The 18,117-nt window shown below is 54.7% G+C and overlaps 3 protein-coding genes across 6 annotated transcripts in view; 1 reads left to right on the top strand and 2 right to left on the bottom strand.

The window, feature by feature from the left end:
- Positions 1 to 658: 658 nt before the first annotated feature.
- Positions 659 to 9,519, bottom strand: PRPF4 (pre-mRNA processing factor 4). Its single transcript, XM_030961316.1, has 14 exons — positions 9,337 to 9,519; positions 8,449 to 8,626; positions 7,464 to 7,650; positions 6,623 to 6,710; positions 5,822 to 5,901; positions 5,523 to 5,616; positions 4,595 to 4,689; positions 4,328 to 4,386; positions 3,603 to 3,726; positions 2,374 to 2,463; positions 1,685 to 1,807; positions 1,276 to 1,383; positions 1,073 to 1,191; positions 659 to 934 (listed from the first exon to the last, which is right to left on the bottom strand). The coding sequence occupies exons 1-14, from the start codon at positions 9,385 to 9,387 to the stop codon at positions 741 to 743; spliced, it is 1,590 nt and encodes a 529-aa protein (XP_030817176.1). The 5' UTR covers positions 9,388 to 9,519; the 3' UTR covers positions 659 to 740.
- A 181-nt stretch (positions 9,520 to 9,700) lies between these two features.
- CDC26 (cell division cycle 26) lies at positions 9,701 to 11,080 on the top strand. Its single transcript, XM_030961455.1, has 2 exons — positions 9,701 to 9,874; positions 9,942 to 11,080. The coding sequence occupies exons 1-2, from the start codon at positions 9,794 to 9,796 to the stop codon at positions 10,119 to 10,121; spliced, it is 261 nt and encodes an 86-aa protein (XP_030817315.1). The 5' UTR covers positions 9,701 to 9,793; the 3' UTR covers positions 10,122 to 11,080.
- A 1,665-nt stretch (positions 11,081 to 12,745) lies between these two features.
- The window catches only part of SLC31A1 (solute carrier family 31 member 1), a 28,687-nt gene continuing 23,315 nt past the window's right edge, over positions 12,746 to 18,117 (bottom strand). For all 4 annotated transcript variants that reach the window (XM_030961278.1, XM_030961276.1, XM_030961277.1 and 1 more), the window contains exons 3-5: positions 17,512 to 17,584; positions 16,963 to 17,131; positions 12,746 to 16,362 (exon numbers count right to left, since the gene is read on the bottom strand). In XM_030961278.1, coding sequence (XP_030817138.1) covers positions 16,161 to 16,362; positions 16,963 to 17,131; positions 17,512 to 17,584 — 444 coding nt within the window. In that variant the 3' untranslated portion in view covers positions 12,746 to 16,160. The remainder of the gene's footprint in view (positions 16,363 to 16,962; positions 17,132 to 17,511; positions 17,585 to 18,117) is intronic.

Raw genomic sequence — 18,117 nt, 5'->3', positions numbered from 1 at the left:
CTGTTTAGATCTTCCAGGGCACATTATTTGCAAAACCTCAATTTAAACAACAAACAAGTACAAAAGCTCTCCCCAGGGCAGGGCAGAACAAGACAATCCTACACCGAATGACCTCACACAGCAAACCCCAAACAGGAGATGCTGAAATGGATTTGCAACACCCAGTCCATGGGACAACTCATGGAGTAGGACACAAAGTGGTACCTGGAAGAGATTCCCTGGCCTTGGACATCTACTCTAAGTGAATCCAGGGGGATGCAGATCTCCATCCAGAGACACCTGTGTGGAGGCAGAGGAAGGAGGGCACCACATGCCTCTCCCTCTGGGCTCTCTCTAAATGCAAATCAAGTTTGAAGTCACACTCCTACCAAAAAGGAAGGTGAGAAGGGCAGTGACAGAAGCTGAACCACACCCCAAACCTGAGATGCTCTGTGGTTACTGCAAATGTTTGGAGGACACCTGGGAGCTGAACTTGGAAGGGAGGGTAGAAGTACATGGATCAAATTACAGCAGAAAGTGGTACCTGCAGTATAAAACCAGTCCAAAATGTGGGAAAAGCCCCAAGACTTGACACCAACCAAGCCCAGGCCAACAGTGGTGCTTCAAACACACCCAAACTCCAGAGCAGCCATGACTGCAGATGCTGTAAAACACTGGATTCCTGTTTTTTTTCTTTAACATAAAGAAGCAACCAAAAGTCATTAATGTCCCTGTCCCAGTCCATAACCAGTCCCTCTGAGCTACTCAGCTGTCCAGAGCTTGAAGGTTCTGTCGTAGGAGCAGGTGGCAATGAGCTGCCCATCCAGGGAGATGTCCAGGCCCATCACCTTCCCCTCGTGCCCTGCCAGTGTCTTCAGGGGGGACCAGCCAGGGTGGGTCCAGATCTTGGCCGTGTTGTCGTAGGCGCCCGTGAGCAGGAAATTCCCGTGGTTGGCTGCACAGGAGGAGAAAGGGGAGAAGTGAGACTTGCAATGAAAACATGACATCCCTGCTCAGCAGCACAGGCCTTGCTGAGCTGCAGGTGTGCATGTGAGCTGCCAGAGGGGAGGGACAGGGAGCAGCAGGGACTCACGTTCAAACCTGACGCCGGTGACCAGGTTCTGGTGGGCAGGGATGGTGTAGATGCACTTCCTCTGCCGCAGGTCCCACACCTTGCAGGTGTTGTCCCCACTACCCGTGGCCACGTGGTACCTGCCAAGGAGGGGAGGCAGAGCAGTGTTCAGGGAGTGGAGTTTACACTCAGAGCTCCCACATAAGTGCCAGCTCCCTCCTTACCCGTTTGGGGAGAAGTTGATCCCATAGATCTCCTTCAGGTGCCCTTCCAGGAACATGATACAGCGGCCCGTGCGCAGGTCCCACACCCGGCCAAAGGCATCCAGGCCTCTGCAAGCACAGGATCACACACTGGGCTGGGCTGGGAGGGACCCTACAGATCACCCTGGCCATGGCAGGGACACCTCCCACTGTCCCAGGCTGCTCCCAGCCCTGCCCAGCCTGGCCTTGGGCTCTGCCAGGGATGCAGGGGCAGCCACAGCTGCTCTGGGCACCCTGTGCCAGGGCCTGCCCACCCTCACAGGGAACAATTCCCAATATCCCATCCATCCCTGCCCTCTGGCAGTGGGAGCCATTGCCCAGCAGAAATCCCTGGTCCCAGTAAAACCCTTGGTGCAGAGCGGGCACTCACCCGGTGCCAGCCAGGGAGCCGTCAGTGTGGAAGGCGATGTCGTAGACGCCCTTGCTGTGCCCCTCCTGGTGCAGGATCTCCTCCTGCGCCTCCAGGTCCCACAGGCGCCACGAGTGGTCGTAGCTGAGGAACAAAGCTCTCCTTAATAACAGTCACTCAGGCTGGAAAAGCCCTCCAGGAGCATGGAGTCCAAGTGTTAACCCAGCACCACCACATTGACCACTAACCCACGTCCCCAGGTGCCACATCTGGGTGTTTTTTGAACACTTCCAGGATGGTGACTCCACCCCTGGGCAGCTGCGCCAGTGCCCGGCCACCCTTTCTGTGAAGACATTTTTTCCCCAATATCCAACCTAAACCTTCCCTGGTGTAACTTGAGGCTATTTCCCCTGGTCTCCATGTAAGTCCAGGGAGAACAACAGGATATTTCACCAACCCTGGGAGCATTTTATTCCCAGTATCTCACACAGGGGCAGGGAAAGAAATCCCAATGACCTCCTGTCCCTGACACTGCAGCAGCCCAGCTGTGGTCACAATGGCCAAGCCCTGCCCTGCTGTGGACAAGCCCTGACACCACAGGGCCACCAGCTGGGCAGCCCATGGTCACTTCTGGAAGCCATGGTCACCTCTGGAAGCCATGGTGACCAGCCCATGGTCACTTGTGGATGCCAGTGCCCAGGTGTCCTTACCAGGTGGTGCCCAGGAACCTCCCTGAGGGGTGCCACATCACACGGGCCACTCTCATGCTGTGTCCCTCGATGTCTGCCACGGGCTCATCACTGAAACACAGAACAAACCATTGGCCACTGGGGTCTGGCTCGAGCCAGGCCTTTGCTCACACATTGTGATGGCAGCAGAAGCTCTGCTGAGGAAACCAAACCAGGCAGGAACATCAGAGCTGTACCCAATGACTCTGAACTCTGCCACACTCCAAGCTCTGAGTGAAACCCTTTCTCCACACCTCCTGTTGGCTGTAAAGCTCTCCTGGGATGATGATGATTATTAATGAAAATTAACAAGGTCCTTGTCATTAGCACTTTTGGAAGTACAGAAACAAACCATGAACTACCTGAACTGCAGGGAGTTCTGAGAACACAACATTCTGAACTGCAGCAACTCCTGCTGTTCTGCAGGATGCAGGCAGACAGGATGGAGGGGACATTTATTCTCCCAGAATGAAAAGCAGCAGGTCAGGAGCATTCACACACCACCTGAACAGCAATGAAGTTTCTTTCCAACAGGTTAATTAAGAGACGTGGTCATATGAGCCTAACAAACCCCCTGTCCCTTTCCACAGGGGCACTTTTGCTGTTACAAACTGATTTCAGCTAAGGATAAACAACTGGGAGCTGCCTGCCCCTCCCAGGAGCCCTGCAGGCTCCACTTCTCAAGCAGGTGATGCTGAGGCTCAGTACCTGAACCCTTCTCCTCTCCCCAGGCCTGAGGGAGGTGCTGCCCATCTGCCAGAGCTCCTCTGTGCACTGACAGCCACTTGTTTGCAGCACAGGCAGAACTTTTTGTGCCTGGTTGTGTATTTGGTCAATCCCTCTCCAAATCCTGGTGCTTTCCAACCACTCAAAAATTCATTTCTTAATATCCAAGAGGGGCAATTTTCTCCTAAGTGAGCTGTTAAAATGAAACAGTCCCCAGACCTTCCATCCATCACCCCCAGCAGTTCAGCAATGCCCAGCAGCAATTCTTCCTCAGTTCTTTTCAGACCATCTCCCTCCCCCTGGCTCCCTAATCAGGGTGATCTCCCTTCTGCTGAACAGGGTGGCACATACTGAGGCCAGGGAGAGCACTGGGGCAGCTACAAGAAAAGGTCATATTGGCAGGAGGATGGTAAATGTCTGCAGGAACATGGAATGGACCCCAGCACAGCAATGCTGCAGCTGTGCACATCTGGAATGGTTCTGACCTTTCCAGGTTCCAGAGTTTGACAGAGCCATCAGCTGCACACGAGGCCAGGCTCACGTCCTTCTTGTCCAGGGACACCGTGGCCTTGGGGTGGAACACGATGGCCCCCACGTTGGTGCTGTGTCCTGAAGGGAAAGAAAACCAAAATTTAGAATCTGCCACAAGATCTTGGCCAATTCTTCAGACAAGCAGCATTTCCTTGGCACTGGTGAGGGAGGTGCCAGTGAACTCTTCACTGTGTCCTCAGTGCTGGGTGGCATTGCCCTGTCACCCACAGCCAAACTTGCACTTCCAGGAGCACCCAAGGCAGAGCATCCAAAATGAAGGTTTGGAACCCTCAAAAATTCAATATATGAATCAAAGGATTTGTCCTCACATCTGTATTTAGTCCAAGTTGTGACCACTACTCAAAGAACCTCACTGTTGTCAAGTGACTTGCCCAAAACTGCTGCTGTTTGTAACTCAAGTAACACAAACCAGGTTTGGAAACCAAACCAAACTGTTCAGAAACAGAAACAGCAAACTTGGAGCTGAGGTTTGAGCTGAAGGCCAGGTCTCCCTTCTCATTATATGACACATTCCCATGCTCCCAAGCCAAGGGATGCTCTCAGTTAGACAGAAATCTGCCTGAACACAACATTTTAAACCACAAAGTAATTCAGATGTGGGAGCTCAGCACAGAGAGAAACAAAAGAACCAAAAGCCTCAGTGAGAGCCCCTCAGTACCTCGTAAGGTGTGAACCAGGTTGCAGTCAGGCACAGACCAGAGCTTGCACAGCCCACTCCTGTGAACACAAGGAATGGATGTCAGTGGAGAAGGACAGCAAGGGACAGATCAATGTTCTTGTTCAACCAGCTCAGATCAATCAATCTCTGCTCAGCTCTAAAGTGAGGTGATGAGAGCTCAGAGCAGCCTCTCACAACTCCCAAGGCTCCAAAACCACTGCTGTGCCCTCCCAGCCCCCAGAGCAGGTGCTGCCAAGGCAGGCTCACCAGCAGGCTGTGGCCAGCAGTTTGGAGTTGGGGCTGAAGTGGCAGTAGGACAGCGGGCGATCGTCCCCAATCTGGCTGCAGAAGTTATTCAAGGACTGCAAGAAAGACAAAGAAAATCATCAATAAATGACTGAAGTACAACCAGCCCAGAGCTATCCCCAGCCAAAGCTTGAGGTGAGGGAGGCAAACGTGCACAGGAGGAGGCAGAGGCCCTTGGAAAGTCACTTTCAAAGGGAGATGCTGCCCCTCAGAGCCACTCCAGCTCCAGGCAGGAGGGCCAGGGCAAGCCTGGCCCAGCACTGCCTGGGGGCACAGCTCAGCCCCCCAGAACCACCCATGGTATGTGCCCCCAGCCCCAGAGCTCTGCAGCTGCAGCTCTGACACAGAGCTGGCTGGAGTTTGGCATCTGCCCACAACTCATCCAAAGAATCCAACCAGACAGACAGGGCAGAGGGGAGAAGCAAATCCTCTGGAGTAAACAGGATTAGGGGGGCAGCACACGCTCTGCTTGAGCCTCTCTGTTTGGTTAAGCTGGGAATCTGGCTTAGCATGCTCAGAAAGGGCATCTCAGAGTCATCCCAACCACGTTCAGCACCCAGAGTTGGTATTTCCCTGGCATTCCTGGGCTCCCCAGCCAAAGGCAGGAATACATTCCTTCAGCCTCACAGGTGAGTGGCAAGGCAGGACAGGGATGTCTGTGCACCCTCTGCCATGCACAGGGATAAACTACATCTCCCTGGAGCACTCTGAAGGAGTCAGAAAAGGCTTCAGAGACACAGGGAAAGAGGAAAAGCAGAACTTCCCAGGACTGCAGAGACTGATGTGCATGTGGACAGCACCTCAGGCAGCTGAATTCCTGCTGGGCTCTCTGAGGATCAGCCAAACCTCGTGAGCACAGCAGTGGAGCAGCTGCCAAAGCCAAACCCACCCGCAGGGATTTGTGCAGCTCCTGCCTCTGGGATGTCCTGGTGGCCTCGGGGATCTCCTTGAGCAGCCGGGCCTCCTCCAGCCGCTTCGCTGCCCTGGGGAGAGCAGAGGTGAGTGAGAGCCCCAGAACTGCCCCTTCCCTGCTCCTGGAAATGCCTTTGCTCTGCTCTTCCCTGGATCAGCCCCTGAGAGCTCCAGCTCTGGGCTCACTGGACCTGCCTCCCCACTCTCTGGATTTCCTGTGCTCCCCACAGCAGGATCTGCCCTTGCATTTGACAAATGTTTTCTGGTTTCTCTCACCTGGGGAGGGAGTAGTTGGCCAGCCACAGCCTGGCTGTTTTCAGACTGCGTGGGCCCTCGTGGTACCAGGTTTGCTGATACTGTAAAAAAGGAATAAAACTGATGGAAAAGCCCTGGTGCTGCTGCCCCTGTGTTCATTCCCCTCAGCTCCTCCCAGCAGCACCTGCCCCAAACCCTGCTGTGCTCTGGCCTCTTTTTAAGGCCCTTCTGCATAACTAAGCCCCAGGAAAAGGGATTTGGAGAGATAAATCAAACTCTCTGCCCTACAGATCCAATCCTGTCGTGCTGCCACTTCACTCAACATTCCAGCTGAACCCTGACTCATCTGCACCTACTGACATGTAACTGCCTCCTTGTTTACACAGCACCCAGTAAAGAAAAAGTCCAATTCTTTCTTACACTACAGCTCAAAAATAACAAGGCAGAAGAGACTCAGAAGAGAGACAGAAGCAGAAAGAGCAATCAAAGGCAGAAACAGATGCAGCAGCAGGAACATATTTTTTTCTTCCCAAGTGTGAAGGAAAGAAAGGGACTTGCTCCAGTAGGTAAGAGCCCACACACCTGCTCTCCTGGTCTGCACACAGAGAGCAGCACAGGGCAGGGTCTGTGAGTAAAAACCACACTTGGTGCTCCTCACTGAGAGCAAACATTGCCACAGATTTGCTGAAATGGGCATCACAGAAAAAATCTGAAGGGATGACATGAGAATCCACAGACTGGCCAAGGGCAGGAGTCCTGGATATATCAGAGCTGGCTATAGCATCCCTCCCTCAGCACTGAGGGGACAGGAGACACCCTCACCTCTTCTTTGGACTTTTTGGACCTGTCATCATCTTTCCTGGTCTTCTTTAACGCGTCTGTGCCGACCACCGAGAGGATGTTCCTTAATCTGGAAGGGAAGTCATGAAGCTGGATTTAGTCAGGGAATTCTCAGCTCTCCTAACAAATACCAGTGTGACATTCCCACTGCCTTGGGGTCCTTAGAACAGAAATCCCAAACTGGTTGGGGGTGGGAGGGACCTTAAAGCCCATCCAGTGCCAGCCCTGCCATGGACAGAGACACCTTCCTCTGTCCCAGGCTGCTCCAAGCCCCATCCAGCCTGGCCTTGGGCACTGCCAGGGATGGAGCAGCCACTGGACATTGAGGTTTTTGCCTGAAGGCCAAAGCACAAAAAAAAAAGCCACATTAAATTGCTGAAATCAGACAATGTTGGGTCCCTTTTATTTATTATCTCTAGAGGTATATTTTGAAAAAGCTTTAGAACACAGAGCTTTTCCTGGGCACTGCCAGGGATCCAGGGGCAGTCACAGCTGCTCTGGGCACCCTGTGCCAGGGCCTGCCCACCCTGCCAGGGAACAATTCCTAATTCCCAATATCCCATCCATCCCTGCCCTCTGGCAGTGGGAGCCATTCCCTGTGTGCTGTCCCTCCATCCCTTGTCCCCAGTCCCTCTCCAGCTCTCCTGGAGCCCCCTTCAGGCCCTGGCAGGGGCTCTGAGCTCTCCCTGGAGCTTCTCCTCTCCACGTGAGCACCCCCAGCTCTCCCAGCTGCCCTGTGGCACAGCAGGGCTCTCTGCACCCCAACTGCCAGGAGAAGCTCTGGGGTTTGCCAGGGGCCCCTCCCCGTGTGCAGGCCCAGCACCTCTCTCTGCGCTCCGCAGGGCCCTCTCCGAAGAGCGTGATGGGCTCTCCCAGGGCCCTCAGGCAGGCCTTGACCTCGCAGTCGTCCGTGGACACGTTGATCTGCCGCGCGCGCTTGCGGCGCTCAAACTCCGCCAGCACCTCGGCCTGCCGCTCGCTCATGTGGTCCTCGAGGTCAAACACCTCCCCTGGGCACACACACAGCCTGAGCACAGGCAGCCAGCACGGCCCAGGGGACACCTGGGGCTGCCAGGGGCCTCTGCAGGGCACCCAGAGCGTCCCCTGCCCCGGCAGGGCCACCCCCAGCAGGGACACGGGAGGGTTTGGGAAGTCCCGAGAGAGGGACATGGCACACCTCCCTCAGCTCCCCCAGAGCCCTGGATCCCTCCCTCAGCCCCTGGATCCCTCCCTCAGCCCCTGGATCCCTCCCTCAGCTCCCCCAGAGCCCTGGATCCCTCCCTCAGCCCCCAACCCCTGGATCCCTCCCTCAGCCCCCCCAGAGCCCCTGGATCCCTCCCTCAGCCCCCCAGAGCCCCTGGATCCCCCCCACTCCCCCAGAGCCCTGGATCCCCCCTCAGCCCCCCAGAGCCCCTGGATCCCTCCCTCAGCCCCCCCAGAGCCCCTGGATCCCTCCCTCAGCCCCCCCAGAGCCCCTGGATCCCTCCCTCAGCTCCCCCAGAGCCCTGGATCCCTCCCTCAGCCCCCCCAGAGCCCCTGGATCCCTCCCTCAGCTCCCCAGAGCCCCTGGATCCCTCCCTCAGCCCCCCAGAGCCCTGGATCCCTCCCTCAGCCCCCCCAGAGCCCCTGGATCCCTCCCTCAGCCCCCCCAGAGCCCCCCTGCCCCGGATCCCTCTGGAATGGGAAGATCCAAGCACAGAGCCGCCCACCCCTGACTGCTCTGAGGTGATGCCCAGAGAGCAAGCAGAGACATTTGGAAGTGTCACATCTGCGGGGAGGGATAACAAAGGGTGTTTGCACATGCTCACCGCTGCTGATGTTGATGTTGCCAGCCTCCATGGCTGCCTTCATGCCCTCCTTGCCCAGCAGGCCGGCCTCGCCCTTGGCCAGGCGCTCGCGCTCCTTCTCCTCCAGGCTCCCGTAGAAGATGGGCGCCCGCTTGGCCGGGGGAGCCTCGGCCTCCTCGGCAGCCTTGGCCTTGGGGGGCTGCAGGGAGAAACAGGGGGCACAGAGTGAGGGACAGAGCACACAGAGCGTGGGGACAGACACACAGCAAACAGCCTGGCTGTGCCAGGAGAACAGGGCTGGGCACCGTGCAAAGACCTCTCAGAATCCCAGCCTGGTTTGGGTTGGAGGGGCACTGAAGCCCAACCAGTGCCAGCCCTGCCATGGCAGGGACACCTCCCCCTGCCCCAGGCTGATCCCAGCCCTGTCCAGCCTGGCCTGGGACACTGCCAGGGATGGAGCAGCCACTGGACATTGAGGTTTTTGCCTGAAGGCCAAAGCACAAATGTAAAATACCACATTAAATTTCTGGAATCAGGCAATGGTGGGTCCCTTTTATTTATTATCTGCAGAGGTATTTTTTGAGAAAGCTTTAGAACACGGAGCTTTTCCTCCTCCTGCACCAGCACAGCCAGGAGCGATGCCATGCCCAGCCCCAGCTCCAGCTCCCTCTGGAATGGTGGGGAGTGAGCGGTGCCCGGCTCCCTCCCCCGGAGAGGCCTCACACGAACCTCCCGGGAGAGCAACCCGGACTGAGTACAAGTGCAGGAAAACACGGGAGCCTGTGGGCTCCTTTAAAGCTCCGCTGTCACCGGGGCACCGTAAATCCCACACAGCAACAGCAGCCGCGACCCCCGCGGCCTCTCCCGCTCCTGCGGGCCCGGAGCCGCCCCCATCTCCCGGACACTCACCTCGGGGGGCCGGGCCCCGCCGCGCGCCGCCGGTGCCCGCGCTGTGGCCATGGCGGGAGCAGGACCGGGAACAAGCCCAGGAAGCGATAAGAAACCGGGAAAGGAAACGGGAACGGGAACCAGAGAGCGGGAACGGGGCGAGACTCGCCGCGCTCGAGACTCCGGCGCCTCACGGCCACTTCCGGGTCGTGCAAGGTATGCCGGGAGGAGTGGCGGCCACGCTAAGGGCGAGTCGCGCAGGGCACGCCGGGAATTGCATCGCCCTTTAAGGGAGGAACGCGCAGAGCACGCTGGGAAGTGTGGCGGGACGGGCAGTAGGCGCGGGGCACGCCGGGAGATGCAGTGCCCGCTATGGGCGGTACGCGCGGGGCACGCCGGGAGGTGTGGCGGCGCGGGCGGAGCCCGCTGAGGGCGGGAGCGCTCGGTCGTGCCGCCGGTCGCGGTGCCGCCGGTCGCGATGCTCCGTCGGAAGCCGACGCGGCTGGAGCTGAAGCTGGACGACATCGAGGAGTTCGAGAGCGTCCGGAAGGAGCTGGAGGTGCGCGCGGGGCCGGGCGCGGGGGGCTTGGCCCGCCTCCGGCCCTGACCGGCCCGTTCGCCCGCAGAGCCGCAGGAAGCAGCGCGACGAGGCCGAGGCGGCGGCGGGCGGCGAGGAGGCGGCGGCGATCGGAGCGCTGGGCACGGAGCACAAGAGCCGCGAGCAGCTCATCAATGACCGCATCGGGTACAAGCCGCAGCCCAAGGCCGGCGGCCGCACCGCGCACTTCGGCACCTTCGAGTTCTGACCGGGCAGCCCCGGGAACCCCCGGCAGCCCCGGGAACCCCCGGCAGCCCCGGCACCCTCAGCCGGGCGGGCCTCGCCGTGCCCCCTCCGAGCTGTTACATTTTTGTTTTTTAAGTTTGGTTAACACGCCCGTGAACGCCCCTTTGCCGAGTGTTTTGTTTTATATAAACACTTACTTTTTTTAAATAAAACAATAATAATCCCACGAGCTGCTGTAAACGGCTGCAGTGACCGGTGGGGGTGGAAACACCCGGGCCAACCATTCCCTGCTCCTGTGAGCAGGGGGATAAAACACCGCGGGAGGATCCTCTGGGAAAGTGATCTGGTGATCTTAAACCAGCCAGTGGAGTGGCCACCTAAACCTCCCGAGAAAATCAATCTTATTATTTAATGTTCGATCTAGGCAAACCCACAGGTTTCTCTTGCTTTTCTTTCACAACCTGCATTTTCCTAGTAATTTGTATTTCATAGAGCTCACCTATGAGCTGGTTCATAGAATTGTTTGCCACAGTATTTGGTGTTAAAATCAGAAGTGTCTGAAAGGAGATCTCGATTTTAGAACTTAATTCTTCTTTTCCTTTCCTTCTGTACTTTCCTCTCTATTCTGCTAAATGCATCAGAAAAATGTAAAGAACTCTTGAAAGCACAAATCTTTAAATGATAACAAACACCAATTTTTCAAGTTGTTTTCAGTTTCATCAACATGCCTGCACACATTAGGCTCATGTGGATAGCACACACATACACAAAATCCCCCTTAATAATTTTTAATCTTTTGAATCATCTCTGCATCTTATCATTTTGGGAATTTTGTAAAATCTGGTTTGGTTCAAAGGTGCTTGTATTTACATGGCAATCTGGCTGTTGCTCTTTGTCTTTTTTTACTATTTTTGGGAAAAATCCTTTTGCTGTAACATCAAAAGTACTGGGGTGTGACAGTGTTCACAGGGGTCCAAGGATGAGGGAAGAGATGAGGATCTGACTCCATGTTTCAGAAGGTTTGATTTATTATTTTATGATATATTTTATATTAAAACTATACTAAAAGAAGAGAGGATTTCATCAGAAGGCTAGCTAAGAATAGAAAAAAATAATTATAACAAAGGTTTGTGGCTCGGACAGAGAGTCTGAGCCAGCTGACCGTGATTGGCCATTAATTAGAAACAACCACATGAGACCAATCACAGATGCACCTGTTGCATTCCACAGCAGCAGATAACCATTGTTTACACTTTGTTCCTGAGGCCTCTCAGCTTCTCAGGAAAAATTTCCTAAGGAAAGGATTTTTCAGAAAATATCATGGCTACACTGGGGTTGAAATAGTTATTGGCCCATAACCAGCAAGCTTTATTCCAGTCAAATCACAAGGGAAATAGACACAATGGACACCCTACCCTGGTGGCCCCACTGAGGAGAAGGTGCTGGCAGTGTCTGATGAGTGTTTTGGGATAAAGGTGCCGCAGCTCTGGGTGCCAGGCACTGCTCTGTCCTTCCTGAGGCGAGCAGGGAAGAATCCCCTGTGTGACATCAGCCAGTCCCAAAAGCATCCCCAGAGCTTCAGTCTGTGTCACACGGGGCCGGGGCAGGGAGTGGCTGCAGGCCTGGATCATGGGGACTGAGAGCCCATCCTCTGAGCAGCTTTTCCTTTGCACTTCCCTGCTCCACCTCCATCCAGCTCTGCTCACTGTCCCCCAGCTGCCCTGGTTTGTGACCCCTGGACTGGAGCTCAGGGCTGTTTGCTGCTTGAAGCAAAGGCCACCAAACACTTCCTTGTGGCTGGTGGCACCTGGAAAGGCCAAGGGCACGTGGATGTCTTCAGCAGGTGCCTGGATTTAGCCTCCTGAGGTGCTGGGCAGGGTGAGGTCAGATTTGATTTAGGTGAGGTTTGGGCAGAGCCCACACAGGAGGGGTCTGGCACACACTGGGGTGAACTGAAGGAAGCAACTTAAAAACCTGAGCAGCCTCTTGGTGCTGAGGAAACTGCTCCCTGCAGCCTGGGCAAGGAGCAGGGCAGGCTGCCACAGCCCTGGGCCTGAATTCAGGAGCTGGAGGCTCTCCCTGCCTCTGGCCAGGGCTGTTTCCAACCATCTCCAGCACAATGACCAGGGCTGGTTTTTCACCATTCCTCCAAAGCGAACTTCAGTTAAATGCAGGCTTTCTATGTTGTAGATGCATCAAATTTCAGGTCAGGCTGGGAAAATGTACAGAACTTCAAACTTTTCCAACTGGGAAGAGCCCCAGGCTGGCCTAGCAAAGAGCTGCATTTCCTGTCTAACACCACATACAATGATCAGGGGCTGCTCTGCTGGGCTGCCATTCCAGCTCTGAGAGCACACCTCAGAGGTTGTTACAACTCCATAAAACTCCTCCCAAGGGCAGGCAGATCTGGGAGGCACCAATTCCTCTTCACATCCCTCCCCACACCTGCAAAGCGTGACTGAGCTGGAACAAAGAGATTTCTCAGTGAATCCCCCCGTTCCCATTGCAGCAGCTCCAGGGAGCTGGGGAGGCCCAGGGGATGCTGCTCCTCACCCACCCCACAGCACCTGAACAGGAACTCTGGGCCCTGCTGCTCCCTCCGAGGGTTGCACTGAGGACTGTTCCCAAAACACAGCCCCACCAGAGTAAAATGCAATTATTTTATTGGTTAATTATGTACAGGAGATTCTTGATATTCACAGTAACATCAGACAAGTTACCGCCACAAAGAGCAAGAATAAAAACAAAACTGACAGTCCACTGTAAACAAAACTAGAAATCCTGCTGGATCGGGTGGGACTGGCTCCAGACGAACTCAAAAGGCACTCAAAGAAAAGCAACAAAAGCCCTCTGAGGGACAGGGCCCGGCTGCTCTGAGCTCCCTCCTCGGTGACATTGCGGAGGCAGAGCATGTGCAGGGCACAGAGACAGGCACAGGGTGTCACCCCCGAGCAGGACAGACACCCGAGCATGACACGTGTGTCATCCTTGGAGCCCTCCCGGGCTACCAGGACAGCTCTGAACTCAGCAGAGGGGCTGGGGCTGCCCCAGAGCTGCCGATCCCGCCAGAGGGAGCTCAGGCTTTGCTCAGGCTCTGCCACAGCACACAGCAGCCCGGCTGAGGACACACCGTGCTGGCATCTGGTGGCAGGGGGAGGCTGGGACAGGGGAGGTTGATGGCTGCTCTGGATTGTCACAATGAACTGGGGAAAGCACAGCCATGGCAGGAGGAGCAGCCCTTCCCCAGGTGTGCCCCAGGAGCTCGGAGCAGAGGGGACACAGCCTCAGCACAGGGGACACAGCCTCACCTGCCCTCCTCAGCCACCTCCCCTCTCCCCTTCCCTGCAAACCTCCCCTCGTGCAGGCTGTGGGAGCAGCTGGGGCACCCGAGAGCCTCGTGCCAGGCGAGCCCTGCCAGGGCAGTGTCCCCTCCCTGTGCATGCTGCAGAAAGCTCTGTGCCCTCTCTGGGACAGCACGGGCAGAAGAGAAGCTCATTCTGGGGGGAAACAATTCCAGGGGCACAGGTGGTACAAGCAGAACGAGGCAGAAAAGCTTAACAAGAACCAGACTGACACTGAGGAGCCACAGCCTGATCTCCAAGTCATCCCTCAGAGAATTCAAGTCTGGCCACTTGGATACACAGAAAAGTGGCTAAAAGGTGACAGCAAGATCAGGCCAAGCAGCTTCTGTTCCAAAGAAAGACACAGCAAGAGGTATATGAGGTGACCAGTGCCACCACACAGCCACTCCTCACTCCAGCCTGTGATTGTGATGGCAACAATTCCAGCCCCTTCCAGAAAAAACAATGGCAGCAGTGGCAGTGTCACCCTGAGATCTTTCAGGGGTGCAAACCTCCCACATCAACCACCATCTCCAGCTTTTAACAGCTCCAGTTCTCTCTGACAAACACTCAGATTTCCTCTCAGTTCCAGCAGCAGTAGGAAGGGATTGTCCATTCTCTCTGTCCAACACTAACATTCCTCCCAGCTCTCCAGGGGTGGGGAGGGTGAGGTTTCCCCTCCATGACTGCCTGGAGGGCACAGCAAAGTTTCACCTTTGTGACAGGTGCAGAGAGGGCACCAGGAGGTTCTGTCACAGACAGAACTCCCTTCAAAGACCAGACTGGGGAAGGAAGCACTTTAGCACTTTTCCTGTCCCTCAGCAGGAGGTGGCTAGAACTTTTCCATGAAAATAACTTTGCCTCTCTCACCCAGATGTGAATTTGCTACAGAAAGCAGCTACATAGGAACCTAAGCCTGCTTTTAACTCAGTTCCTTTTATTCTCAAGTTGCACTGTCCAGAGAAAACAAGATGTCCAAATAAACACTTGGCATCAGCCCAGGAGGGCTTTCAGGAGGGGCAATTCAAGCCCTGGTAGCAGCAGTTGTGGATTTCCTTACAGAGGCTGGCAGGGTGGGTTCTGTGCAGGGACAGCAGCACCAGCACCGTGGAGCACCCAGGCACACAGGGATGGCCTCACCCTCTTAAGGCTTAGGGGCTAAAAAATCATTCCAAAGATCAGCTTTCCTCACACAGCTGCTGCCACAAGTCACCAGCAGCATCTTCAGGGGAAAAAACCCTTCCTGTGTGTGCCCAGAGGCTTTATCCAGCAGGATTCCCTGTTCTCATGGCATGTCCCAGACACCAGTCCCAGTCTGAAAGTGGTGCCTGTTCTCAGTGCCTTTCCCAAATTCCCACTCTTCTCTTCCAGCCAGTTACAGGCACAAACTGGGCAATCTGGGTAGAGGGAAGACTCCAGCTTTACACCACCTTTGCACCACCACCTCCAGCTCTGCACAAGCTTTTTAACATCCAGGTGCTAAACCAGGGCTGCTCCCCAAGCCTGGCCTGGCAGGAGGGTGGTTCTGCCCCCTCACAGCCTGTCCTGCCTGGGCACTGGGCAGAGCCCACGGCTCTGACTGAGTTCTTCACTGTCCCCCACTGCACTGAGAACCTGCACCTCCAGCATGGGCACACTGTGATTATCAAGACAAAGAGGAGCCCTCTGGGTCAGGAATACTTTTTGATTAGCCCACACTGCTCCAAATTTCACCTGAGAAGACACTGAAGGCTGCTCTAGTCCTGTATTTTCCTTCCTCTTCCCCAAATCTCTCCTTTACAGGAATGTGGTTGTTTTCCCTCTTCACCTCCAGCCACGAATACCCTCCAGCCCTTTTAACTTTAGTGTCATGAAATTATTATTAGCTCTTGCCTCATTTACAGAACCAGTTCTAGTAACCCAAAGCTTAGCTCTAGTTCCATCCAGGTGCAGCTCCACATGAAGTACCTGTGGGTTCAATGGTTTATTGGGAATCTTTTTGCCCTGTAAATACAGAACCATTATCTGTTCCATAATTGACAAGGGAAAGCAGCCCAACTCAAGTGCTCTCCCTGGAGGCTGAGTAAAGCTGCTGGATACATCAGATTAACAACACTCATCATCTCTGATGGGCTTGGAGGGCAATTTCATCCAATCCCTGAAGCACACAGCTCACATCCTTGGGTCAAAGTCCTCCCTTGCCAGGACACACCTGAGCGTGTCTGATGTGCAGCACCAAATCTTCCTCTGAGGCTGAGTCCTACAGCAAAAGGTGTCATTGGCCCCAAAAGCCACAATGCCAGGGCAATCTTCTCCCCTGGCATTATGTACACATTGAAAAAAAATCAAAATTAAAACAACCATTCACACATTATTGGCAACTGATCTTTTCCTACTGCTCATTAAACCCTCAATGATGAGCATTTACAATTTAAAAATAAAATTGTTTTGTTTTCCTTTTAAAATAATGTCTACAGTTCTGTCAGCCAACTAATTTCAATCACAGCATAATCTAAGAATAAAGCAAATCCTGGCCAAGAATGGCTGCCATGGACTCTCAGGAGTCAAGGGGAGCAGCGTGTCCCAGCTCCTCACATCCCTGCACCCCTCCAGGAACCTGTAGTGAACTCCAGTTGATTTTCTTTATCATGATTCTCTTGGCAGCTTAGGAATGCTCCAGTCCTCGGGTGGCTGTACTGGCAGGGAGCAGAGGGGTGGAGAGGCCTGTGGCACACCCAGTGCTAGTGGCAGTGCTCTGTGATGTCCACCACCACTGCCTTCTTCCAGCTGAAGAAGAAGTACCCGGTGCCCGCTCCCGCGGCCACGGCGATGCACAGGTACCCGTTGTAGGTCATGAAGATCAGCATGAGGAAGTAGCTGACCACCACCTGGATGATGTGCAGCACAGTCTGCAGCAGGTGGGGCAAGCTCAGCATCTGCTGCCTGGGAACACAAACCCAAACAAGTCAGCAAATGGAACAGGTGGGAAATGCACATCCCCAGAGAGAAAGCGGCCAGGGCAGCAAGGTGGGCATGGGGTGGCACAGAAGGTGACACCAGCCTGGGCAGGGACTCCTGGCACCTGGAGCTGTGGTTCTGCTCACAGAGCAAAACAAGCATGGAGCTTGCTGGGAGGACACAACTTTTAGCTGAGAAACAGACTTTGCCAAGCTCCTTTTAACCCCCCCATCCCATTCAAAAGCTGACTGGCTCCTGTTCTGCACACGGGCCTTGACTACCTGTCAACAAAAGGATCCTGAGTGTTTTCTGTCGGGGTCACTGGATGTAACATCCAAACTCTGCTCCTCAGAACTCCCCCAGACATGTTCATTACAAAAACCCCAAGCCCATCTGGCTCCTTGCTGCTTTCCTCCTTTTGCCCCCATCCTCAAGGGTGCCCAGGTGTCCCCCATCCTCCAGTGCCACGCAGCCTCCCAGTCTGGAGCCAGGACACTCTCCAGAGATCAAAACTGGCTGCACAAAGTTTCTTCTGTGCCAGTTCCAGCTGCAGAGCTTTGCTTTAGAATGCAGTGCAGTCCTTACCCCACGGTTTTGTGTGTCTCCATCAGGATGGTGCCATTGGGGCCGGGCACTGGCATGGAGTTGTAGCGGATGCTGACTTGGGATTTCCGGAGCAGACACTCCCGGGCGATCTTCAGGCCTTCATAAAACATGGCCAGGAAGAAGACAGCCACAAAAGCACCAGCCATTTCTGACAAGAGAGGAAACACCATTGTCTCTGGGCAGGAGAATGCGTAGGCAGAGCACTGTGTGATTGAACTGTGCTGCACAGGCCACAGCCAGGCTCCTTGTGCATGCACAGATGGGTGGGAAATGGGAATTTCATCCAGACTCTCACTGCAATTCCACCCATAAAGCTAAAGCAGCAATCACTTTTGCTAATAAAACCAAATTCTTGAACTCTACAAATATCTCCATTTTTCTTTCAGCCCACAGATGCCATTTAAACCAGATTCAACACAGTATGTCCACAGATTTTTAGCACAAGTAACAAAGTAATTCCTGAAACATGGATCCTGAAACACCAACTGCAAATCTTTTGTTTGGACTGCACAAGACAGGGTTACTAACCTCCAGGAGAATTGATTGTAAGTCCAGAGAACAGCAATGGCACATTCTCACAGCTGAAGTGGAAAGTCATGGCCTGCCCAAAACACAAAGAACACCAAGATGAGCCTGAAGAGCTGATCCCAAGGAGCTCAAGCAAGGTGTGGCAATGGGGTTTGTATCAGAACAAGAACTCAGATCTGTTTGTTTGTTCACCACCTAAACTCCAAGAAACTCTGCAGCAGATCTGGTGTGACACACACAAGTGAGACAGAGATGAGATGCTCCAGGCTCCAGCTCCCAGCTCCTCAGGCAGCCCTGAGCAGGAGGCCCTGTCCTTCAGAGAACTCCAGGGAAGTGCCTTCTCCTTGCCTTTGGAGCTCCTTTTCCCTCAGCATCAGCAGTGGTCAGGGACTGGGGATGTCTCCATGAGCTCCTCCTTGGCCCCCATCCCCTGAGGAACTGGGGTACAGAGCCCTTTCCCCTCCCCACTTGGACCTTGTCTGGATGACAGGTAAAGGTTGCACAGGTGAGTCCTCTGGTCCCCTCCTGCACTGAGCCAGCAGTGTTGTCTCCCTATGGAATTCCCAATATCCTGTGGCAAACAGAGGCCTAAACACAGCTACACAA

Source organism: Camarhynchus parvulus, chromosome 17 (assembly GCF_901933205.1).
Source record: "Camarhynchus parvulus chromosome 17, STF_HiC, whole genome shotgun sequence".
Classification (NCBI taxonomy): domain Eukaryota; kingdom Metazoa; phylum Chordata; class Aves; order Passeriformes; family Thraupidae; genus Camarhynchus; species Camarhynchus parvulus.
This window is presented reverse-complemented; position numbering and strand designations above follow the sequence as displayed.